General features: G+C 39.6%; 1 protein-coding gene across 2 annotated transcripts in view; it reads left to right on the plus strand.

Moving 5' to 3' along the window:
- Nucleotides 1-26,293, plus strand: part of ACTN2 (actinin alpha 2) — a 125,032-nt gene that overhangs the window by 69,054 nt on the left and 29,685 nt on the right. The window contains exons 6-14 of one of the 2 annotated variants that reach the window (XM_045011666.1): nucleotides 5,828-5,914; nucleotides 6,896-6,983; nucleotides 8,222-8,300; nucleotides 13,356-13,437; nucleotides 15,994-16,079; nucleotides 18,941-19,033; nucleotides 20,668-20,898; nucleotides 22,128-22,275; nucleotides 25,008-25,158. In XM_045011666.1, coding sequence (XP_044867601.1) covers nucleotides 5,828-5,914; nucleotides 6,896-6,983; nucleotides 8,222-8,300; nucleotides 13,356-13,437; nucleotides 15,994-16,079; nucleotides 18,941-19,033; nucleotides 20,668-20,898; nucleotides 22,128-22,275; nucleotides 25,008-25,158 — 1,045 coding nt within the window. Of the gene's footprint in view, nucleotides 1-5,827; nucleotides 5,915-6,895; nucleotides 6,984-8,221; nucleotides 8,301-13,355; nucleotides 13,438-15,993; nucleotides 16,080-18,940; nucleotides 19,034-20,667; nucleotides 20,899-22,127; nucleotides 22,276-25,007; nucleotides 25,159-26,293 lie in introns of those variants that run through there. The other variant, XM_045011667.1, reaches the window with a different exon arrangement.

The raw sequence follows: 26,293 nt of genomic DNA on the forward strand, positions 1-26,293 counted from the left end.
AAATCAAAGCTAATATCAAAGTGCTGCTTTAATTAATGTTGTGCTGTTCTTCAGCTACTGAATAGAACAAGGAGAGCAAGGTGGACAAACTATGCAGCAGAAATAGGAAAAAAAAGTGACACCCTCCCCACCGCCCCTGGTAATACTTTAGAATTGTGCTATTCTGACAGCAATACTGTATTCTATGGACAGCAGAGGGCATCGAAGAGACAATTTACATGTGGAAATAGAAATCAAGAATAAGGCAGACTGTTTGCAGAGCTGGTACAGAAATACTGAACAAACAGGCCAAAGTTAGAATTAAAATGGATCAAACAAATGGTCTGGTGAGTAATGCTTTTCACTGTCACATGGGAATCTTAAATTCACTGGCTGAGGTGAAGATTACTCTACCTGATAATATTTTATAAATACAGACCAAGATTTTCTAGGTGCTTAATGTTAGGCTCCTAAATCCATCATTAGGGAGTTAAAGAAGCCCCCAGGGATCTCTCATTGATTTGTGAGGGCTGCTGTGTGCACAACACTTCTGAAAATCAGGTCACTTATTTAGGTCTCTAAGTATGAACTTAAAGCTAGGCTCCTAAGTACCCATTTTTCAATATATTGACCCTTGTATATACTATTTTCCACATGAAGACCTCAAACATACATGAATGAATTAATGAAATTTATCCTCACAATACCACTGGGAGGTAAAGTATCAGCCCTGTTTTACTGATGGGAAAATTGAAGCACAGAAAGGTTAATTGGGCCTTACTGTAAATGAGAAGCAGGCCCAGACTGAGGAGTCTGGAGATCTAGGTTATGTTCCCAGCTTTGCCACAGACTTCTTGTGTAACATTGGGCAAGTCACTTAACTTTTGTGCTTCAGATTCCTCATCTGTAAAATGGGAGATAATAGTTGCAAAACTTGATTTGTTAATGTTTGGAAAGCTTTTTAGATTCTTGGGTGGAAGGTACAAAAGAAAAGCCAAGTATTCTTCTTCTTATTATTATTATTTTTAAATAATATATATAATATAATAATATTTATTTTGACACAAAGAGGAACATATAAATTAAAACAGGTCAAATTGTGGTGTTTCAGCTATGGCTACTGGTGGCTGTAAGTTACCTAATCTTGCATAAACATTTTTGGGATGCCTTTTAATTTCCAAACTGTGAAGTTACTGTCTCTACATCTGTTGAGGAGCATGTTTAATTTTCTGACACTCTGAGCAATGAAGAGTCTGTAGTGAACCTAGTGCCACCAACTGTGATTTAAACCAGAGGCCCAGAATAAAGATTAAACCACTAATCCTGTGGAGCTCTAGTGCAAAGTTCTATTTAATGTATTTATGAGTTGTCTCTATTTAGTAAACGTGTGGTGTTCATAGCCCAGGAAATGGCCAATCACTGTTTTTGTTTGTTTGTTTGTTTTTGGGTGGGTGTGACCGGGGTCCTTGTGGGGAGCCAGCTATGGTCACCCAATTAGGGTGAACTGAAAAGAATGGGGCAGCCAAACCCCAAAAAGCTGGTGGATATTCTAATACTTAGATTTACCAAGCCAGCATAAAACAGCTTCTTTATTACCTCACTGGTTACTCAGAAGTCCTAACAATACAGTTCCCTTAAGGTGATCCAGCCTCAGACCTCCTCCATCCAGATACCACATCAAATATGATGAACATTTCTGTCAATCTTATTTCATCATATAAAAGAAAAGGTTCTACCAATCCCAAAGAATTGGACACGATATCTCCCAGGTTAATGAATGTTTCAGATCTTACCCAAATACACGCTACAGCCAATTCTTATTAACTAAACTAAACTTTATTAAAAAACAAGAGAGAGAGTATGGTTAAAAGATCAATATACATACAAACATGAGTTCAATTCATTGAGGTGCAGATTCATAGCATAGATGGTGAGCTTTGTAGTTGCAAAGAGTTCTTTCAGAAATAGTTCATAGTCCAATAGTTCAAATAGTCCAATGTCCAAATCTCATATTCAGGGCATACCAGCATAACTGGGACCTCAGTCTTGCGACTCAAACTTCCCCTGATGAAGCCTAAGCAGATCTGAGATGACAGAATCAGGACCCAAGGATCTTCTATACAATTTCATGTCTTTTGACAAGTCAGGAGTTCAAAAAGTAACTAGCATGACTTTGAAGGAGGTCCATCACTGGTACGAAGCTATACGAATTAACATAAGGCCATTTGCTTGTTCCTGCACCATCCACAGTACATTTCAAAGAGAGATGAATACTGAGCTATCCCGTGTTTACAATTCATTTAAATGATAGGATGTTCTTTTGACCTCTGAATTATCAGAATACAGCATAGACAGGGACTGCATTGTCCACCCTACTCATACATATGTAAATACACAAAAACACAAACATTATCTCCCCACATGTCTTATGGGGGTTATTTATTTTGCAGGATGTTTTAACCCTTTCTAGCCATGCATCACAGTGGGTTTAAAGAAAAAAAATCAAATAAATTGAGGGTGCTTTGTGTTGTATCCTGGGCTGAATAAACTAAGAAATTGAGGAGATTGGTAGTACAGAAGATCATTAATAGGAAGGACCTCCAAGGAGTTGTTTGTTAGATGAGAAGAAAAAAATTACAAAAAACGAAGTGTGCTGCTGAATCTGCTGAAAGACAAATAACAAAGTAAAATAAGAAAACACCACCACCACATTTTGGGCCTTCAGTCAACCTCTCCCCACCCTCCTCCACCCCCGCCCCATTTTTATCCCTTCTCCATCTTCTTCTCCCTCGAATAATTGTGGATGTAGTTTAGCTTATGTTGGGTTTTGAGCTGCATTGAAAGGCAGGGGCTGCAGTTCTCCCAAAGTAAACAGGCAATGAAAACACAAAGATGACAGTTATTCTTGGGATAATATCCCTGATGGTCTGTAGAGGAGGGAGAAAGGAATGAATCAAAGTATGCTTTAATCACTTTGCGCAGTTTAGTGGTTTTGTTCTCCTTGCTTTTTGGTATTTTTTCTATGTATGTCTGATATGTTTTGGTTTTTTCATACAGTGTTTTAGCTAAGAAGACTGAGAAGCTGAAGCGTCTACTTTATTGTTGGCAAATAACTTGAAAGTTCTGTCAAGAGCCCTTGGAACAGCGAGATTGTAGAAGCCAGTCAGAATAGAAAGATTTGTATATTTGCAGTGTAGCTGTTACGAAAAAATGACACAGGCCCGGATCCACAAAATTGTTTAGACTCCTGACTTCCATTGGTTTCAATTGGTTTAGGAGCCTAAATACTTTTGCAGATCTGGGACACAGTGATTATGCAAATACACTAATTGGCTGACAATCTGCATGCCTCATGAGTATTGCAATCTAGATATTATACAGTTTGAGAAAGGACTGTATAGTGATTAGTACATCAGACATCCACAACCAAAGTGCAAGGAAATGTGTATGTGAGGAAAAAACAATTGAGATATGCACCAGTTACTATTAAATCACCTCTGATTGATAAAGAAAGTTCAGTTTTGGTATAATTCACGGTAAACTTCAGGAGGGCCATGATCCTCCAGGGCCTATACAGGGGGGATAGCAGTGCCACATGGAGTCCTGAGAAGAGAGATGTAAATCTTGGAAACATTAGGTGGAACCCCCTCAGAGTGAAGAGGAAAAATAAGAAACCAGTTATCTTCTAACTCTGATTATTGCACTTAAAAATAAATGTTACAATGCAGGGGCACTGGAACAGGGGGATCCAGGGGCCCATGGCCTTCCCATTTTTAAAAGTGGGACGGCTGTGCTCTTTCACTTTTTACTGGCCGTAAGGATGAGTGATGTGGGGGAGGGGTTGGAGAGGCGTGAGCGGAGGGCAGGGCCTCCGGGAGAAGGAGCAGCACGAGGCTGGGGCCTCGGTTCAGATGCCGGTGGTTTCGCCACTATTAGGGACCTTCTGCTGCTCCTGTTACAATGTCACTGTGCTGGGGTTTACCTTGGGACTTACTTCCACAAACCGCTTGGAAAGAGGGAGAAAATCCTCTGATTGGGTTGCAAATTTTGTTGTGGGTCAGCTCAAATAGTATTGGTGTCTTGAATCACATTCAAACCACAGGGATAAAAAATGCCATTCAAATTACTTACGTGCATGCGTGTATTGCCAGTATATATTTAGAAGAATGTGACTTAAACTATAGCTGAACGTTAATCGTTAGTAACAATTCAGTGTACATACACAACATACTTTTAAAAAAATTCCTTATAATTTGGCCAAATCAAATTGAATTTTCATCAGACAACCAAAAGGTGCAATGTACAATGTAACCTATGGCCAAGTTTTCAAGTACTCAGCAACAAGCAGCTTTCATTGTTCTCAATGGGCGCTGCTGGCTGTTGACCACTTTTGAAAATCTGACCCTATTTAAGGACAATGGGTAAAATTTTCAAACCTGTCTAAAGCTTAGGAGCCGAAGTCCCATTTTTGGTTTTGTTTGTCCACTTGCTTTGTATTTGAAAACAGCAAGACTGATTTTGCTCAAACTTTAGTGCTTGTCTACCTGGATAGCTATTCTGGAATAGCTATTCCAGATTAATTCCATGTGTGGATGCTCTTATTCTGGAGTAAGAGTGCAGAATAAGGCCTTGTCTACACTACTGCGGTAAATCGACCCAAGTTACACTACTCCAGTTATGTGAATAACGCAGTGGTCCCCAACCTTTTTGTGGCCAGTAGCACATTCATGTTTTCAGAAGAGCGTGGCGGGCGCCAACAATTTTTCAAGGCTTATTTTGTATTTGTATATTGAATAATATGAAAAACATCATATTTAATATTCTTCCCACTCTGGGTTGAAATAATACGTACATTGTGTCTTATTTGAACCACTCATTTTGGAGCAAAATGTTAAAAAAAATAATAAATTGCAAAGCACAAGAAAACAGCAGTATCAGTGCAGGAAGAATACTCACATATAGGGCCGGCTCCAGGCACCAGTGGAGCAAGCAGGTGCCTTTGTCAGCACATGCTATGGGGCAGCATTCGGTCCATTCTGCAGAGGAGGAGTGTTTTTTTTTTGTTTGTTTTTTGGCAGCAGTTCTGGGCAGTGCAGCGAGAAGTCTGAGAGAAGCTGCGCAGCCTGCAACCCCGGAGTACTCTGTCCCCAGCAGGCGCGTGGCCCTGGCATCTCTCCCCTGCTGGGCACTAGGCGGGTCCCACTCCTGCCGGGGACAGAAAGCACCGGTGCCCGTAGCCCTGGAGTTCTCTGTCCCCGGCAACCACAGGGCTGCGGCTTCTTTCCCCTGCTGAGCACTAGGCGGGTGCACATAAATGCCCCAGCGGGTGCTATGGTGCTGGGGACAGAGAGTTCTCTGTCCCTGGCAGGCGTGCGGCCACAGCTTCTCTCCGGCTTCAAAAGCCGGAGAGAAGCTGCAGCCCTGCGCTTGCCGGGGACAGAGAGCACCAGCGCCCGCAGCCCTGGAGTTCTCTGTCCCCGGCAACCACAGGGCTGCGGCTTCTTTCCCCTGCTGAGCACTAGGCGGGTGCACATAAATGCCCCAGCGGGTGCTATGGCTATGGGGACCACTGGACTAAACAAAGAAAAGTCAGTCTGAATGGTGAAAGTTTGAGAAAATCAGAATCAATTGAACAAAGCCCTTTAGTATGGAAGTGGCAACCTTAGCTGTAAATAATTTTCAAGCCTATTTAGCCTGAGCAGAACCATGAGCTTGTTGAAAAACCAACTAGAAGAAATTCTAGGTTAAGAATTATGAAACTTGCAGTATAACATATGTGCAGGATTAAAGTAAGAAGACACATTGCAAACTGTACTTTGTGAATTCTGGTTTCCTTTTTTTACCCTAGAAATTGTTGATGGCAATGTGAAAATGACCCTGGGTATGATATGGACTATCATCCTTCGCTTTGCTATTCAAGACATTTCAGTAGAAGGTAAGAATATACCCCTGGGTATCCTAAAATAGTTAGGGCAAAGCTCGTCAACCTGAGTTGACATTAAAATTAAGTAAAATATCTATTTTAGTCAGATTGCTGGATCACTGTGTAGTGGTGCGACATCTGATTTACAAGATGGTTTCTCTGCCTGAGCTTGCTGATCTGCCAGCTTCCATATGCAACCCAGGCCTGGTCTGTGCTACAGAGTCTGGTCAAATTCTGCTGCCTCTAAACATCAAGCCATAGCTTAATCTTTGCCTCTTCACTGTACACTTTTGCCAGCTCTCTGAACTTCCTGACTTCTGGAGCAAGCATCCAGTATCTGTCCACTTCTCCACCTCTTTGCAAATCTGTTCTGAGTACATATGTTTTTTTCGTTCTCTGTACCTCTTATTTTCTTCTACTGCTTTAGTGTTTTTGTTTGTTTGTTTGTTTGTTTTATTGTCCCTAGGTAATTGTATTCAACTCTGGAAGGTGTCTTGCAGTTTGTCCGAAGGACATTTTCACATGTTGGCTGTACTGTATTATTGGTCAAATGTGTCTCTACTTAAATCAGTTTTAAATTGTGAAAAGTGTCACTGACAATTCTAGAAACTAATCTCTACTTTCCACCTAAAGGATATAATGTATAAGCAGTGGTAATGCAAGCTTCCCACACCGCCCTGCCAGGAGTGTCATGATAGACCTGGAGGAACCACCTCTAGTGTTGAGATGAAGTTCAGTCTCCAGGGTCTATTTAGTCCTTGATTTATGTGTTGAGACTGCCAACAAGGGTGCCAATTGTGGTGGTGGCAATTTTGTGATGTTGACAGCTGACCCTGGGGAAACGAACTGAGACCATCAACATCTATTGCACAGCCACCCCCAAGCAGATGGTAACAAGTTCCAGCTTGTGAATATTATTTAAAATAATAGGAAGCAAGTTGTCTACCTGAGCTCCTTTTCATTCTTTCTTTTTCTCTCTGGTGTCCTTTACAGAGACGTCAGCCAAAGAAGGTCTGCTGCTGTGGTGTCAGAGGAAAACAGCTCCTTACAGAAATGTGAACATTCAGAACTTTCATCTTAGGTAAGATCACATTATTTCAAGGGATAAAATACAAGTGTTTTGTATCAGATTCTGCTCCCAGTTGTGCAGATGTAACAAGAACATAATTTGGCTTTTAATGTTTAAACTGGTATATACTGGCTCATTCAATGTATGGGGAAAAAGTTATTATTGACAGAACCCTGATGTAAATTCAAGTTTATATTCAAAGTATAGATTATGCTGTCTTCAGTTCTTGTTTTACAGAGTATGTTCCAGACTGTTTTATTATTGCATGTATCTTTGGTTAGGGAAAAGGTTTTCTTAAAATAATTTATGCTTATTATGATTGAATTTTACCTTTTGGATGACAGAAGTTTTTATGTGTAACACTTGTATTGAATCTTTATCTGGGAATTGTTTTTGCTTGTACATTTTGAAGTCAGGTTAACAGAACCTCTAAAAGCTTTTAGTATTACAGAAGTCTTGTACAGTATAAGCCTCCAATCCTACAAATTGCTGTACACAAATTGATCCCTGTGCCCATGCAGAATGGAGTATCTTGCAGGATCAATTGTCTGTAAATTAGTTTTGACATGATCCCTAAATGGATTTAAGTGATGGCTCCATTATTGTCTCCGGGATCATTGTTATAAGGTCTGATCCTGAGAAGTACTAAGCATCTGAAACTTCCACTGAAGACAGGGGGAAGTGCAGGTGCTCAGCAACATTCAGAATGAGACCCATACTACATAGAAAGTGTTTAAATAAATTAAGCTTTTTTTCTGTTTCTACTGTATGTTCTGTTGAGAAAAGACCAGTTGTGGTGTTATAATTGCATGATATAAGTGACATTGAAAAAGACTCTTGGACAAGCAAGTTCTGTTAGCCGAGTCTTCAGGGGTTCATTTGTCCTTTGATATGCATATGACCATAAATATACTGGAGGGTTATGCACATGCATTGAAAGTAGAACCTATATCCTCTTTTGTCCTGGAGCATCACAGAAGCTAACCAGTTTCTACTCAGGTCGCATTATACATAACATACACTGTATAAAGACAGCTATAGGGCAATCAGGAATATATGGATTATAAAAGAGTGAGTAGACAGGCTACTAACAGAACCACACAGTGAAGGTGGACCCATGAGATTTCATTATCTGGATGCAACATGGCCCTTCAGGCATGTAGCAAAACAGTAAGTGAAGGTCAAACTGTCCAATGTAGTGATTGTATTAACTTATTTTTCCATTTTATTTTCTATTGTTTGTTGTAAAGCTGGAAAGATGGCCTTGCACTCTGTGCACTTATCCACAGACACCGACCTGATCTTATTGACTACTCCAAGCTAAATAAGGTCATCAGTCTGCGTGACACAGCATGCTGATCTGCAGTGATCTGCTTCACTTCCTATTTGCTTAGCATGTTTCCTTAAGGATGAACTGAGAAATGCTTACTAACTTTGGCCTGGTCTACGCTGGGAGGAGGAGGGGGGATCGATCTAAGTTAGGCAACTTCAGCTACGTGAATAACGTAGCTGAAGTCAACGTACTTAGATCTACTTACTGCAGTGTCTTCACTGTGGTGAGTTGACTGCTGACGCTCCCCGGTCGACTCCACCTGCGCCTCTCGCTCCAGTGGAGTACCGGAGTCGACGGGAGAGCGCTCGACGATCAATTTATCGTGTCTAGACCAGATGTGATAAATCGACCCCTGCTGAACCGATCGCTGCCCGTGGATCCAGCAGGTAATGTAGACAAGCCCTCTGACTGGCTTTCCAGGCTCCTGACCAAACTGATCCTGAGGAAGAAGGACACTCCCTCCTCCCTTCCACCTTCCCCTGCCCCACTTCAGCAGCTAACGTTACATACACTTGGCCTGATTCTTCACTGCTTTGCATCTTGGGAACTCATTTATACCAGTGCAAAGTGGGTGTGAAATTTTAATAAAACAGAATTCCCCGCTCATGCTGGTGATAGTGTTTTACACCCACTTTGCACTGGTGTAAAGGAAAGCACAAAGCAGTATAGTAAAGGTTCTCAACCGTTTTTTTTCTGAGCCAGCCCCTGCCCTGAAACCTGCTCGTGGCCCTGCAGTGGGCCCTGGACCCCTGGTTGAGAACTACCACAGTAGAGAATCATGCCCATAGTAATGACTAAAGATAAAATTCTGCAGCGCAAATTCTGCCCTTGGATATAGGTAATAAATTACCTATAGCAGGAAAAAACAAGACTTACAAATTAAAGTTCACAAAGAAAATATTAATTTCTTGTTACTTTGTTTTTAACAGAATTCCACCAGCGTACCCTACAAGCATAAACATCATAATGCCCTAACGTCACTAGGTTACAGAACAAGGGGAGTATGTTATTCTCACAATGGGTCTGATCATAGCAGAACAGAGGGAGAAAATGCGGCCTGATTGTGTTGCTGTTGAAACTGGTGGCTTTACTAGTTTAGAAAGTCTTCGAAAGAAAATAAATTAAAAATCTCATCTATCGGGGTCATGAATAACTATGTTAGGGAGTGTGAGGATGAGGGGCAATCACGTGCCTCAGATGTGCCAGATTGTAACAGATGAACAATGCTAGAAAAGAAAGAGGAATACAATTGTTTCATCCCAGTTTGTGGGGATTTACCGTTAATTTCCTGTGCTCTAAAATTAGAATACAGCTAGAAGTCTCCTTCAGTGCCAGCCAGGGAGAAGACTTCATGGGCATGTGTGCAGTGCTCCAAAAGATCCATGACATGTTTGTGGCTGGCCCATATCAGCTGGTTTGGACTGCAGGGCTAAAAATTGCAGTGTTAGCCCCACAACCTGAGCCCTGACAGCCCAAGTCAATTTATCCAGGCTCTGAGACTTGGTGTAGTGGGTTTTTTATTGCTTGGTGTAGTGGGGTATTGTAAACATACCCCATCATTGTCTTAACTTGCTAGATGCTACCAAACACTTCTCATTTGGGAAAGAGACTGTTAAATCATAGATTAGATTCTTTATTGCTCCCCATAGTAAATAGATTCTACAAAGGAATTGACTGTTATGGGAAAGCTTTGAAGAAAAAAAAAAGAACTAACATGAAATGATTTATAAAGCTAGATCAGCTTTATAAGTATTAAAATGTTATGCTGGGGCCTGCGAGGTGCATAATAATAAATAGTCAATCGATTTATAATGCTAACTTAAACTTATAAAATGTTAATCTAAATACTAAGGCATTTGGAAAGTATTAATTTTGAGCTCAATCCTACTCTTCTTACTTAGGTGAGTAAGAGGGGGAGGGATAGCTCAGTGGTTTGAGCATTGGTCTGCTAAACCCAGGGTTGTGAGTTCAGTCCTTGAGGGGGCCACCTAGAGATCTGGGGCAAAATCAGTACTTGGTCCTGCTAGTGAAGGCAGGGGGCTGGACTCAATGACCTTTCAAGGTTCCTTCCAGTTCTAGGAGTTTGGTATATCTCCAATTACCTTTAAGAGGAGCAGGATTTGGCATTTCATCTTATTTATGGTTAATGATTTTCAACAGCTGTTTGGTCCCCCTATTTGTTCTTTACAGTGCTCCTAGAACAATTCTACCCCAATTACAAATCTAAACCAATATGTCAAAATTGCCAGCCAGCAATTTTTTTTTATGCACAAACATATCCACTATGTAAACAGACAACCTGTTTGTGCATTAAAAAGTACTTATGCATAACAGATGCTAACTTTCTGGAAGGCCTGCTGCAACCTTGACCCACAGTGTACAAAACTTCCTTGGTAAAACCATCTTATTTCTGTATGTGTGGTGGGAAGATAGAACAGAACAAACGTGCCTTGACGAGACTGCCATGTCAATCACATGCAGAAAGATCCTAACATTGGGCTTGTTTCCTGTCCTGGCTGTGTTTGACTGGCTACTTGTTTTGTGTGTATTAACAACTGTCTTGGTGTTTTTTCTTTTGGCATGATATCTGTTTCTCCTGCACGCCTTCTTTTCTTTTCTCATCTATGCATCTTGTGTGGACTTCTTGTAGCTGGAAGGATGGCCTTGCTCTCAGTGCCCTTATCCATAGACACAGGCCTGATCTTCTTGACTATGACAAGTTAGATGAGGTATTTCTGTAGCCGCAACAGAGATTTATAACTACTGTGGCTTGTAGTTTTATTTTACAGTATGGGTGATGGCTGTCTCCCAGCATCTCAGGATTCACTATAATTTTAATCAAATCTTCTCCCAGATCTTCAGAGCTTTGATCAATCATTGATTTAACAACGAACATACCAATGGGGGGTGTCTATCACTCATCTATAAGAAAAGTATCTCAAATTAGTCAATAGGTTTCACTTAGATTTAGTCTGGTTTTTATATGTAGTTTTTGTACATGCCATTAACCCATGTTGTATATACATGGTGTTGTATGTACATAAATATTTATCCATAAATAAAGTTTGATAGATTTTAAATATTGGCCACATTTCAAGTGCCTTTTAATTGAAATGATGCAGCTGATAGAACCTACTAAATTAAATACACTTGACAGTAAAGTTAGAAAATGCAGCTATTGTGTATAATAATATACAAATGAGCCAAAATCTTTAGGCTAGGCAAAAGCAAACTGTTCTTCGTAACATATTGTTTTTAAAATTGACTGATTAGTATGATATATATTTGCTAGAAAGAGGTACCATTGGGAACACTGCTTATGTTTTGGAAACACATGCATAATATGCAGAAAATTAAATACTTCAGACTCAGAAGATGTGTGAAGTACAGACTTCTGTGAAACTTGGAATAATCACTATCAGTTAAATATCACTATTTTCACTCATTTAACAAAAAAACCAAGCCCACTTAAGACTGGATTCTGCCTGCAAGGAACAGATCGATCTACTGGGAGAACCTGTGTCTCTTCTAAAGACAAGGTCTTCCACCCGTAATGGCATTTTCAGAAACCAAGACCTCTCACAAAGAGTGTTTTCACCCTAATGTGAAACACTGAGGGTCTGTCTACACTGCAAAGTAAAACCTGCAGCACTGAGTCACAGAGGCTGGGTCAATTGACTTGGTCTCACAGGGCTTAGGCAGCAGGGCTAAAAATAGACATTCCTGCTTGGGCTGGAGTCAGGGCTCTGAAACCTGGTGAGGGGGAGGGTCTCAGAGCCCATGCTCCAGCCCAGGTGGGAACATCTAGACTGCTATTTTTAGCCCTGCAGTCCGAGCCCCATTAACCTGAGACTTGGTGCCACCAGTTTTTCTTTGCAGTGTAGACAAACCCTAAGACTCCAATATGAGATATCAAGGCAACATAAGGAGCATATTCCCCTAATTTGAGACACTAAGCCCAACAATAATCATCACCTATAATTAGAGACATTGAACGTATGCTTCTGATTTGGGGTTCACTTATTGTTCCCCTTCCTTTTTCTTCAAAAAACAAAAAGGAAACCATTGGCTTGATCCATAGGAGCTGTAGGTTCTCAGCACTTCTGAAAGCCATGTTATATGTACATGCACAATAAAAACAAGTCATATCCAAACCAAGATCTAAAGGTGTTACTCATTCAGAACAGTAGCTTAGATTTCAGTAGGGTTCCTATGCCTGAAGTGGCTTCTCTGCATTTCTGAGATTAGTTGTTCTTGCTTTTCTGTGCTTGTTCATCATTATATGTGAGCTTGACCAGTAGTCAGCTTATGAGCTTGCTAGAATTCACGTCTCTGTGCTATTCTGCATATATGTTGGATTTTTATCATAGTATATGTGTATATTGAATACATAATGTTTGTGTCCCCACAGAACAAATTAACAATGGATACCTAATCGTATCTCATAGCTTATTAATGTTTTCTCTTGAAAAGATAGAAACACATTATACATATACACGTGCGTGTGTACACATGCACAGACTCACTCACCCTGTATCAGGGGTTCTCAAACTTCATTGCACCGTGACCCCCTTCTGACAACAAAAATAACTACATGACTCCAGGAGGGGGGACCAAAGCCTGAACCCGCCTGAGTCCCACCACCCGAGGTGTGTGTGTGTGGGAGGAAGCAAAGTCCAAGCCCTACCGCCCTGGGCAGGGGAGTGAGAAAGCTGTAGACCCAGGGCTTCAGCCCAAGGCAGGGGGCCTGTAACCTGAGCCCCAACGCTTTGGCCCTGGGCAGTGGGATTTGGGCTTCAGCCCCAGGCCACGGCAAGTCTAAGCCAGCCCTGGCATCCCCATTAAAATGAGGTCCTGATCCACAGTTTGAGAACTGCTGCTCTATATCTATGAATTCAGCTTTTTGGAAAGCACTAATTATGACTCATTTCCAGTGAGGAAAATCTAGTCTTTGTATCAGGCAGAATAATCTTCAATATACATACTGTACCCTTCTTGCTATGAGAAAAACATCTGGTGTTTAACTGGTTCTAATTTTTGCTTTCATGCAGGATGACCCTCTAAGAAATATTAACCTTGCAATGGAAATTGCAGAAAAACATCTGGATATCCCTAAGATGCTGGATGCAGAAGGTGGGAGCTAAAATTTATTATGTACCTTGAATAAGAAGTAGGCAGTAAAACCTGTCACCTTGCACATAATTTTTTTTCAAGATTGTTTATACATGAATCATCACAATGATGCCTCTTCCTTATGGTTCCTTTTCAGATTACACCTCTACCCCTATATAACGCTGTCCTCGGGAGCCAAAAAATCTTACCACGTTATAGGTGAAACTACGTTAGATCGAACTTGCTTTGATCTGCCGGAGTGCGCAGCACCCCCCCCCCGAGCATTGCTTTACTGTGTTATATCCGAATTCGTGTTATATCAGGTCGCATTATATCGGGGTAGAGGTCTATTCCTCCTTTTTAGTTTCTTGTGTGCTGGAGAATTTCACACTTTTTGGTTTTGTTAAATATTATTATTTACTATTTTTATTGCAGTAGCACTGAGGGTCCCAATCTTAGATCAGGACCCCATTGTGCTAGGAGCTATACAAACAGAACAAAAAGACAGTCCCTGCCCCAAAGAGCTTAAAATCTAACTGGTTTCAGAGTAGCAGCCGTGTTAGTCTGTATCCGCAAAAAGAACAGGAGTACTTGTGGCACCTTAAAGACTAACAAATTTATTTTAGCATGAGCTTTCGTGAGCTACAGCTCACTTCTTCGGATGCATAGAATGGAAAGATGGTGCCCAGATGTTAACAGTTTAAAAACACACGAACATTGTATACTGCTGAAATCAAGACTTTAAAAGGAGAACTATAGCTAATATAGTCCTTCCCAAATATACAGCTGGTAACATGTGCCACCCATGCTGGAAGCTGAAGTTGAGGAAATTACTGTTGTTTAAAACAACAACAACAAAACCTTTATTTGTATTGTTCCCGAATGATCAGTTTTAATGAGTAGTCCCATATCTGAATCCTTTAAAAAGACTTCAGAGTCTTTCTAGAAACAATATTAATATGATGTTAAAGTAACTCTTGGAACTAACTAATCTTCTGTAGTTTGGGCATGCCTGGAGCCAAAATATGAAAATTTGCTACTTTAAATATATTAATTCTGATCTGGTATCTTGTCAGTTGACTGGTCTCAATGGGTGGAATGTTCTCAAGCACTCAGTCTTGGCCTGCTTGCTCCCATTGAAATAAATGGCAGTAGAGTTAGTACTGGGTGCTTTTGAAAACCCCACCTAAATCACTCAGTGATTTCTAGCAGTGATTTCATGCTTCAAAATTCATTCTCCCTTTGTTCCTGGAAATCTGACTCCTGTTTTAAGTAACACCTTGTCCTTCTTACTGTAAACTAAGATGAAAGGTAATTATTCAACATGTCTACCATCTCCTTTTTCATAGATATGAATACTCATTACTATTTTCCTTTTTGTTCAGCTTCCTTAAATATTGTATCCCATATCCTGCCATTTTACACCTTAAAAGAAAAAAGATACTTTATTAGAATAATCATTAATATGTGAAATCATCCAAATATGTGCTGTCAACTTTTATTTCAATTTTCAGATTCTTTTAATATGTCCTTTTCAAAAGTTCATTCTTAACCCCTGTAAAATAAAAGAAACTGATGCTGAATTATGAAATATATTGGTTATTATCTTATAAAATCATACAGTTAACTTTAGAAATTTTATCTGCTTTCCTTGGTCATCTCCCCAACCCTACTACGGGCATTTTTGCATTAGTGCTAATGCCATTCAAAAAGCATCTTCATTGATAATCGGTATGAAGTGCTTGGTCACGTTCTGCCCTTATCTGTTGCAGAGTGTTAAAGGGACCATCACTGTCAATGTGCCCAAACTTCAGTCATATCCTAACTGGCATTCTAGTTATTTCCTCCCATAATGATGAAAAATCCATCAGCCTTCCAAGATAAAAGGCTAAACTCTGTTATGATTTATGTTGTGGTTAACTTAAAATAGAATCTGGCTCAAAGGATGCAAAACTGTTAAAAATCAATGCTTTTCTGAGTACTAGATTTATTCTGGATCACAGTAGCACATGTATGCCTGTTTTGCAGGTTTCGGATACAGTTCAATACTCTGATACTCATGAGAACATAGAGCAGGGCAGGCAGAATATAGGGACACTGTTTTAACAGGCTTCACATGCACTTCTATATCCATAACTAAGTTACTAGGCCAAACTCTACTTACATTCACACATGGTTAACTCTGGAGTAAGTCTAGTGACTTAAATGAAGTTACTCTGGATTTACATAAGTGTAAATGAAAGCAGAATTGATCCCAGTAGGTCTGCGTCTGCCAGCCTTCCCCAATAGCTCTTGAAAATTGGATCTTGTACAAAACAGTGCAATGTGGCAATCCCTGTACATCCTAGATATTCGGATATTTTTAACATTTCAAGTAGAGCGATTTGTTCATTTATTGATTCCTAAAGTCTGATCAGCATTGATATGAGTGAATGAAAGCAACCGGAATGACCGTGGGTTGTTTTTTTTGTTGCTGTTTTTTTTAAATCCTTGCAGCATGTGAGGTGGAATCATCATCAGATGGAAGTATATTGCCATTAGACTATCTGAGAAGTTAACCTTCTTCTTTCTACACAGATGTAGTAAACACTGCCAGCCCTGATGAAAGAGCCATTATGACTTATGTTTCCTGTTACTACCATGCATTTGCGGGTGCTCAGAAGGTGAGGTTGTAAAAGATGGATCAGATCTCACCCTTCACCTTCTGTGGGTTTTTTTTTAGCATTTTTTCTCTTTTGATCTTTCCCCCGCTAGTTACTAGGGGAGCATCCTAGAGCTGAGCAAGACCTCATTTCCTTTTGCCTAATTTTCTCTGTGCACTGCTGTCTCTGTATAGTCAATAGAAGTTTAGTCATTTGTTTGTTTTCCAGAAACATATTTTTCTGTCCCACTATTCTGTATCTTTACTAGTAATATCAAGTAGGATCTCAACAGTTGGTTACTGAACTGGATAGCAGACATACTTCCCTCTAAGTGAAACCTCTGTGCATTGACTTGAATCAACGTTTAAAGAGCAAGATGAAAATAACCAACTCACATGGAAAAAAGAGATCCCAACAGCAGTCAGATTATCTCCACCACCATGCCAGAGACCCTGGATATTATTCATGCTGTAGATGTAAAAAATATAGCAGGACCTCAGAAAATACACCCCGGTTTTATGTTTTCAGGATTTTTTTTAAGTGTTAGGATTTTAATATATGTACAAATGCACAGCAGCATAAGACATTTATTATATGTGATGCAGACACAAATATCATATACACACATCTAGGTAGAAATCTGGAATTGTATTTCAGCAAATAGAAGCAAAAAATAAATACAGTAGAATCTCAGAGTTAGGAACATCAGAGTTAGAAACTGATTGGTCAATCATACACCTTATTTGGAACTGGAAGTACGCAATCAGGCAGCAGAGACAAAAAAATCAAAAAGCAATACAGTACTATGTTAAACATAAATTACTAAAAAATCAAGGGAAATTTAAAAAAAAAGGTTTGGCAAGGTAAGGAAACTATTTCTGATTGTTTCATTTCAATTAAGATGGTTAAAAGCAGCATTTTTCTTCTGCATAGTAAAGTTTCAAAGCTGTATTAAGTCAATGTTCAATTGTAAACTTTTGTAAGAACCACCATAACAATTTGTTCAGAGTTATGAATATTTCAGATGTATGAACAACCTCCATTCCCAAGGTGTTCGTAACTCTGAGGATCTACTGTAAAGATAAACTGAGAATTGAACATAGTTCAAGAATCACATGGTCACTCTAGGAATATTGATATATAGTATTAAAAAGCTAACAGATAGTTTTGCAAGCTTGAGCTACTCTTCTGTAGAGAGGTTCTTCTCAGGTCAAAACAGCTAAAATTCTGTGAGTTATGTAGCTTGTCTTTTACATATCTTAGTTAACAGGACAGATTTTAAATCCTGCAGCCTTTACTGTTGTGAGTAATCCTTATGCACGCAGGTGGTCTCACTGAAGTTAATGAGCTTACTCCTGTGAGTTACAGTGCATGAATAAGGGTGCAAGATCCAGTCTTCCGCAAAGAAAAAAAATTCCACCTCATTGTCTGCAAGACCTCAGTTTGAGTTTCAGCATATTGATTTTTTTTCCCTGTCAGCACCAATAAATCTCACACACAGTTTATTCCAGCTTTGTCTCCAGAGAACAGAGCTGTGGGCCAGCACCTGCTTAGCATACAGAAAACAAGGCAGGGTAACAACCATTTTGTGCTTCTCTTTGTTCAGCCTGGTTTCTACTCCTATTTTTTTTTCTTTCCTTTCCTCCCCCCGCTTCCTCTTGTAGATATTGTGAACACTCCCAAACCTGATGAAAGAGCTATCATGACTTATGTTTCCTGCTTCTACCATGCTTTTGCTGGAGCAGAGCAGGTATTAATCAATGGTCCCTTTGAGTTGCTGTGCTTTTTGGTTGGTTGTTTCACATTTCCATGAGATTTTTTCACCTGAATATAGATCTTTGTGGTTTTAATTAACATTCCCAGGTATTATTTGAATGTGGATGCTTGTTTTTAACTAACTTCTGATCCTGATTCAGTGAAAAGCCCTGTAGCAAATTGGATTTGTTTTTTGTTCCAGAAGGCATTACCACTGACGTCTCTATTTTCAGGGTCTTCAGTGGTTATAAAAGACTATTTTCAGGAAAAGTAAGTTAAGCAAGACCTTGTTTTGCATATGGACCTCAGGCCTAGTTGATGCACAACTTTCCTTGCAGGAGCAGATCTCAGGTGCACAATCAGAATAAATATGCAATATTCAATTGACCCATTGGAATTACTCCAGAATTACACTTGCATAGAAGAGCAGACTTTGACCAGTTGTGTACATTCTGGCTGTTATAAATGCAAATGACTTGTAGAAACTGTGTGAACTGGGCTCTTAATTTGCTTGGGTCCTCTTTTGCATGTTCCTAACAAACCTAATAGATTTCTAGTATGATTTTTTTAACCTAATACACCTCTACCTCGATATAATGCTGTCCTCGGGAGCCAAAAAATCTTACCGTGTTATAGGTGAAACCGCGTTATATCAAACTCGCTTTGATCCACCAGAGTGCAGAACCCCGCCCCCTGGAGCACTGCTTTACCGCGTTATATCCAAATTTGTTTTATATGGGGTCGTGTTATATCAGGGTAGAGGTGTACCATAACCTGATCAATAGTCTAAAGTCACTTTCAAAGTAAAGATTTATTAAATGACTCTAGCATTAGTGTGAAACTACCTCCTATATAATAAGGCTTTAACATTTAACAGAATGAATTCTGTGTTAATTTATACTCTGTGCAGCACATTAAAGTTAGGAGAGTTTTACAGGGAGACTCACTGCAGAATTTGTCCCAATAACTCTGAGAAGGGCGAACTTACATATGAGTCATGAGAACTAACCAACAGTGATAAGAAATGCAATTTTTATTTTCAGCAGTCACATTCAGCTTACTCAAAGTTTGTATCTGCTTGTGAACATGATGACAGCTATGTCCTGTTTGTTTTCTGTATTTTACAGGCTGAGACTGCAGCTAACAGGATATGTAAAGTGCTTGCTGTGAATCAAGAAAATGAAAAGTTGATGGAAGAATATGAAAGGCTAGCAAGTGAGGTAAAGGCTAGCAAGTGAGGTTCATAGAACACGGACGATGATAAATTCAGTGCATTATTTACAATGAAAATAAAGCAAAATTGAAATTACATACAGCTGACAGTCATCTTTATCAGAGGGGAAGGATGGTCCAGTGGCTGGAGCATTTGCTTATAACTTGGAAGAGCCCAGCTCGATTCCTTGCTCCATTACAGGCTTCCTGAGTGACACTGAACAAGTCACATAGCCTCTCTCTGCCTCAGTTCCCCATCTGGAAAATAAGGATAATAGCGCAGGGGTGTTGTGAGGATAAACACGTTATTGATTGTGAGGCACTCAGATACTGTGGTAGTGGAGGCCATCTAAGTACCAGAGAGAGAGATCTTTGAGGTTTTATACATTATAACTGCTTGCACAAGTAAGGAATCTTAAATTCACTTACTGTTTTCCATAATTCTAGTTTAAAAAAAAGTTTCTTTCCCCTCAGCCAAAAATAGTAACATGATTGATAAATACAAACAATCTTTAAGTGATAAAAATAAGATGTTTAAGTATAAAGTGGTCCATAAGGATTTTATTTCAAACTGAAATATGAGGGTATAAAGTCTGAGATATTTCACAGGCAGGCCAGAGAAAGGTATTTTTCAAGGTGTATCATAATGCATCCCTGCATCTCTGGAAGGGCTGAGGCTCAGGAGATCAGAGTTTTCAACTCTGCCACATGCTTTGTGTGTGTGATCTGAGGCAAGCCACTCAGTTCCCCATTTGGAAAAAGGGAATAATGATCCTTTGCCGGATAAATTCAATAACATTGTGAGGCTCCCAGATACTGCAGTGAAATTACCTACCTAGAAAGAGAAACAGATTAAAACTGTGCCCTGAATTTGAAATGTGAATTTTATCAGATAAACTACAGCAACTTTTTGTTTGTTAATTGAATTAATGTTGTTTTTTTAATCTTTCCCAAGTCTTTTACTGATTAGATTACAATGGACTCTTACCATAAGGTTTTCTGTTTTAAAACTACATCTGAAATTAGTTAGTTTCCTGACTATATTGTAGACATTCTGGGTCAGATCCTGCAGTCCTTTCTTGACAAATGGGAAATTTGCCTGAATAAGGAGAGCAGGGTTTGGCCCATGCTAATAGTGCACACCTCGCAGTACGGCGTTCCCTACATACCAAAATAGCTTCGTGGAGAAACATGCTGTATCTGTACTAACCATTTTTTGTGTGTGGAGTTTTGTAAGTAACAAGTCAGAGAGTTGGTGTCTGCCCTCCTTCCATGGCCTTTACTTGAGTCGCTAAGGCCACGATTTTTAAAAGTAGCTGGTGATTTGGGGTAACTCAGGTTTTGAGTACCCAACTTGAGATACCCTGAAGAGACCCGATTTTCAAAAAGCCAAGTGCTCAACACCTTCAGAAAATCAGGTCCCTTTAGGGTGTCTCAAATTAGGCATAAATTGAGGTACACAAAATTACTAGTCATTTTTGAAAATCTTTTGCTTAGTTGTCACTAAGCCGTTGACTTTGGCAATGACATTCTTGTTAAAGAAAAGACACTGGAGTCTGTACATTCAGGATTATCAGTTTCTTTTTTTTGGTTCCATTTTCCATTGCTTTGGGTTTTAATTGTTTGTGTCTGTATGTGATAGCTTTTAGAATGGATTCGTCGCACGATCCCTTGGCTGGAAAACAAAACACCCGAGAAAACAATGCAGGCCATGCAGAAGAAACTAGAGGACTTCCGAGACTACCGCCGCAAGCACAAGCCTCCCAAAGTCCAGGAAAAATGTCAACTGGAGATCAATTTCAACACCTTGCAGACAAAACTGAGGATCAGCAATAGGCCAGCTTTCATGCCATCAGAGGGGAAAATGGTTTCAGTAAGTAAAATACGGGCCCAGTCTCTTTTCTTCTTTCACCTGAAATGCTCAGTAATATGTGAATAGATGGGATCCAATTACTATTCCAAAACATCTTCACTCATTTCAACTTGCAACATCTAGTTCTCAAGTACCAGCGGTGCTAAATCAACAATACTTATTTTATTCAGTACTTCATTCTAAGACCATTTTCTCCCTACCTGTGGTCCTGCCTCTTTTTAAGGCTGCCTCCACTTCAGTAATTCTTCTCCAGCCATGAGAGTGAGAGACAAATCCCTCTTTTGGAACATGATCAGTACTGCTTTGTGGACGGAGCTAAATTGTGTGATTGTGTTTGAAGCAAAGTTACCATTGATTTCATTTGGAGTTTTCTTCAATGCAGGACCTCGGAATTTGGCCCAGGATTGGCCCTGGCACAGTTTCAGTATCTTTTTCAGCTTCAGTTTGCAGTAGATTATTTTTAATTGAATGGAGCTTTATAATCTGTGAAGACAAACAACAGTTCGTCCAAATTAACTCTCAGCTCTTGATAAGAGTTTTGGAGTCATGAGCTTTGAGTGTTCTAGGTGTTGAATATAGCCAACAAATGCCTCTACTGTGCTGTAATCTTGTTTTTAAGCTGTTCAGGTTTTATAAACAGGCAATACTGTTAGCTGAAAAATCTATCTGGCTCACAAAATATCATAGAGACTGGCAGTACTGGCTATAAATGGTGCCTTTGTGCATCTGTAAAAGCTCAAAATATTCTGGAAAGACCACACAACAGGCATCAAGCTTTTTTTATTTGTCAGTGTAGACCAGAAAGCTTAGTGACTTCATGTTCCAGCAAAAGTGCACATTGGATTGCTTTTGATATTAGCTGTTCCATCACTGTCAGCTTCCAAGACCAAAACATTTTTATTTTGATAATGGATGCACAAAACAGTACACTTTAAGGATATTATAAATCACCTTCACTGAAATTAGAAGATATAAAATATGCATGGAGGCAGTGGATAGATAACTGCTTTGCATGGACAATAACATTTTGTACACATTGTTTCCAGTTTGCACTCACCTACACATATTTTGTCTGATATAGTTTAGGTGCCTATATTTGAAAAATCTGGACCTAAATTTCCATTTTTGGAGCAAGATTGTAAATTCTTGTAGAGTTCACAAATTTGGGCAAAGTCAGAGGAGATACAGAGTAATGATTAAAATCTCATTCATCCCCAAACTTCTTATAGGATATTGCTGGTGCTTGGCAGAGACTTGAACAAGCTGAGAAGGGCTATGAGGAATGGTTGCTGAATGAAATACGAAGACTGGAACGACTTGAACACCTGGCTGAGAAATTTAGACAGAAGGCTTCTACTCATGAAACCTGGGCTTATGGTAAGCAGACCTTGATTAAAGTGTTTCAGATAAATGTATCTGTAAATCAGTACTGGGTATTTACAAACCAAAACCAGCTATTGAATAATTTGGACAGTGGTATAAACCTAAAACTAACAATGACTCTGGAAGCTTTCTAGCCTTTTCCCCTACACTCATCATCTTAACTTTTCGGCCACGTAGTTAATGAGATTTATCTTTCAACTACATTGGGTGACCGTTCAATAGAGAAATAAGTTGATATTCCTGTTACCGGTTTTTGAGATCCATAGAACAATGCCATGCTTCTGCTTCAATGTATCATCCAGCATTTTTGCGAAGATTGCATCATGGTTTCATTTGCATATCCAGGTCTTGTGACCAACCAGTCAGAGCTACAGTAAGTCCAGGAAAGAATCTAGGTAAAAGGCAGATTTCAGCAGAGCGTGATTTTACTGAACAGCAGCAAAGACAACCAGGATTTATTCCAGCCAAGTCCCCAAACTAGTTATATTAAAATGTGGCTTTCCTTAGCCAAGTTCAACAAACAACATTCTACAGTTTAGCTTACCTCCACAGAATTTCAGGGAGAAGATGGGAATGAAAAACCTGGCTTGATTTGATGTGGACGCAGCAATGAAATGAGGACAGATACTTGCATGGAATTAAGCGGCAGGCCACAGCTTTTATTAAACTTTAGCACAGGGGAGGGGTGCTACTGCTAGTCCAACCCCACCATAATTTAGAACAGCTGAGAGGCTGCTCTCACATACAGCACTTCTATAAGGTGTCTTTCAGGACCTTACCACAGTAGAGAATCTACGTAATACAGTTCTCCCCCATCATGCTCCTAGCTTGCCTCCACTATGCCCCTTACACTCCCACCACAGCCCCTCTGCTGGCCGTTTCAAACCAGAGTCAAGCCCGTAGTGAGCTGGTTAGAAGCACCCAAATCAGTAAATGGCTGCCAAGTAAATGCCAGAAGTGAAGCTGTGATAATTCTGAAAGCCTCTTTACTGAGCATGTGCTACTCTGACCACGTGTCGTAGCTCTGACACAGGGGAATATATAGTAAGAGAAATAATGGTCCCCTCTGGCCTTAAAATCTAGGAAATAGTATGTGGTGAACTGAAGCTAAAGCGGCTGTCTGTGAATTCAGTTGTCTCTCCTAATGGTAAGAGTTCCTGATGAGGGAGAGGTAATCTTTCAGTTTCCGATTTTATTTGCTTGCTTTTGTAACCTTTGGTAAGTTAGAATAGGGTTGTAAGGATTTGGCATTTTCTGTTTAAAAACCAAGAGCATTTGAAAAGGCTGCCACATATCTGAGCCTTTTGTGGAGGTTTTGGGCATGAGGCCAAAGTGAATAACGGATTGAAGGCAGAATTTCAAAGAAGATAAAGTATCGCTAACATAACTTCCATTGAACATATCGGTCTGATTGCTGACTACATAACCCAGGTCTTCACTAGAAAAGGTTTGCCAGTATAGCTATGCCAGTCACCCTGCCCAGTGCTGACATAAAATTGTTTTTGGCAATATAACTTATACCAGTTCCCTGAGCAAAATAAGATATACCAGCAAAAGGACTTTTATGCTGTTATAACTGTATCTATAGTAGGGCCTCTTTTGGTACAAAAACGTTTCAAAAAATTATACCCATAGCCAACATTGCTATATTGGTAAAAGTTTAGAGTGTAGGTCAGAATTGTGTGAGGTTTGTGAGGGCATAATCATAGTTTTTCTTTCCACTCTTTTTTTCCTTGGTGGTTTTTTAAAAATAAATTAAACAAAATTATTGGACTTTTTAGGGGAATGGTTGTTTTTTGCCTCCATCCCTTTCTTCTTTTTTTGTCCCTTCCTCACACTCTTTTTTTTGCATATCCACAGACAGTGAGAATAAATTGAGTTCAATGCTAGGTGTGAAAAAGGCCATTGAAGTGCTTGTCAGTACCTGAAAGATACAGAACCAAAATATAGAGTTTCTAGGCCTGCCTTAAACCATCACAGATAGTGGTTCACTGAGCAAAGAATAACCAGTACATTGATCAACGTACCAGCAACCTGGATGTTTCTGCTTTATTACATCTTTGTGTTTATAAATTAAATGTTAACAAAGGGCCAGATTTGAGAACCCCATTACTCAGACTGGGAAGGAGTCACTCACCCACGTAGTCCCACTGAAGTTAATAACTACTTGGTTAAGTAACACTTCACCCGTGCAAGTAGGGAGTTGACAATCTGGCCCTGTGTTGGAATGAGATTGAATTACCTTGCTACTTATTCCATGTTATACAGCAATGTGTCTGTGTGAAAAATCATTTAGAAATTAAGAGAAAGTAATCTTTAGACAGGCTTATGAATGATTCCATGGAACATAATAGAGAATCACATCCCAGTTTTAGAATTCTATAGGATTGTTTCAGAAACCTACAGAAAAGATCTTATTATGTTCTACAGGTTTATACAACAATTACTATATAATATTTATTGTTTCACCCTATTAAATTCCATTGGACTTTTCCAGTGAGTTGTTAATAAAAGCATTACACTAGGGATGAAATCTTAGCCCTATTGAAGTAAATCAATGGGAGTTTTGTCATTGATTTCAGTGGGGCTAGGTTTCACACTGGGTGGGTGATACTGATCAAAGCACCACAAAGCTGGGCCCCAATTTAAATGACTGACTTGTGTGCATTCTTGTTGTAATTAATGAATTAATAATGAATTACTGATATTTTTGTTTTTATTTTCAGGCAAAGAGCAGATCTTACTCCAGAAGGATTATGAATCTGCTTCTCTGACCGAAGTCCGCGCTATGTTGAGGAAACATGAAGCTTTTGAGAGTGACTTGGCTGCCCACCAGGACAGAGTAGAACAGATCGCAGCCATTGCCCAGGAGCTGAAGTATGTTCCATTTAGAGGCATGCAGCTGCTGACATTTAACTGATAAACTATTTCCAATGAATTCAATAGTGTCATAGGTACAATGTAAGAATTCCACAGATAGCTTCGTAAGGATATTATCTGAGCTAGTCATTGACACCTTTCCCTTTTTTTTTATTGAACTAAATATAGACGTGCAACTGAATACAATTGTTTCAGAGCAAACATTTAAAAATTGACTTAACAGTAAGCTTTTGTTTCTGTAGGTGGGTAAATTGTGTATCTGGTGCGGTGGGGGTAGGTGGAATTAGCCTGCAAGTTCATGTGTTCTGCTACAAGATGCTAGATGTGAAATCGTTCTCATAAAAATTATTTCTTTCATTTTACTCACGAGTATAATATAGATCCAATATCACAAGCTGATATTAAAATAATTTCTTACATTTGCATCGCTTCTCCCATCCCACAGTACTTTATATACTTAAAAAACTAATTCCTATTCCTTCTCTGTATAGTGTGTGTGGCTCGGTCTGTCTAAGGTACTTGTCAGGCCCCCATTACCGTAGTGTGTGAGGACCTCACAATCTTTAAAGTATTTATCCTCACGAGCCGCACTGTGAGGTGAGGAAGTGGTGTTAGCCTCGTTTTACAGAGCAGGAACTGAGGCACACAGACACTTGCCCAAGGTCACACACAAAATCTGTGGCAGGGTAGGGACTTGAAACCAAGTCGACCAAGACCAATGCCTTAACCACTGGGCCAGCACACACACACAGACACACATGCATGCGCGCACACACTCACAGAGAGAATACAAATTAGTTTAAGGGTCCAGTTCAGCAATACACATAAACACCTAATACATAAATACATAAACACTTGCTTAATTTTAAGAGTGTGGATAGTCCCATTGAATTTAATGTTGTTATACTGGAAATCAGTGTTACTACTCCCGTGCTTAATGTTAAGCATGTGCTTAAGTGCATTGCTGACTTGCAGTATAAATTTATGAAGCTAACAGAGGACAGTGTGGACTAGTGGTTAAAACAGATGTCTGTCTGGGAGTTAGGACATTTAAGCACGGTTCCAATCCCTGTCTCTGACTCTCTGTGTCACCTGTGGCGAATCTCTTTGTCTACACAGCAACTAGACTCCT

This window comes from Mauremys mutica, chromosome 3 (genome assembly GCF_020497125.1).
Source record: "Mauremys mutica isolate MM-2020 ecotype Southern chromosome 3, ASM2049712v1, whole genome shotgun sequence".
NCBI classification, from domain to species: Eukaryota; Metazoa; Chordata; order Testudines; family Geoemydidae; genus Mauremys; species Mauremys mutica.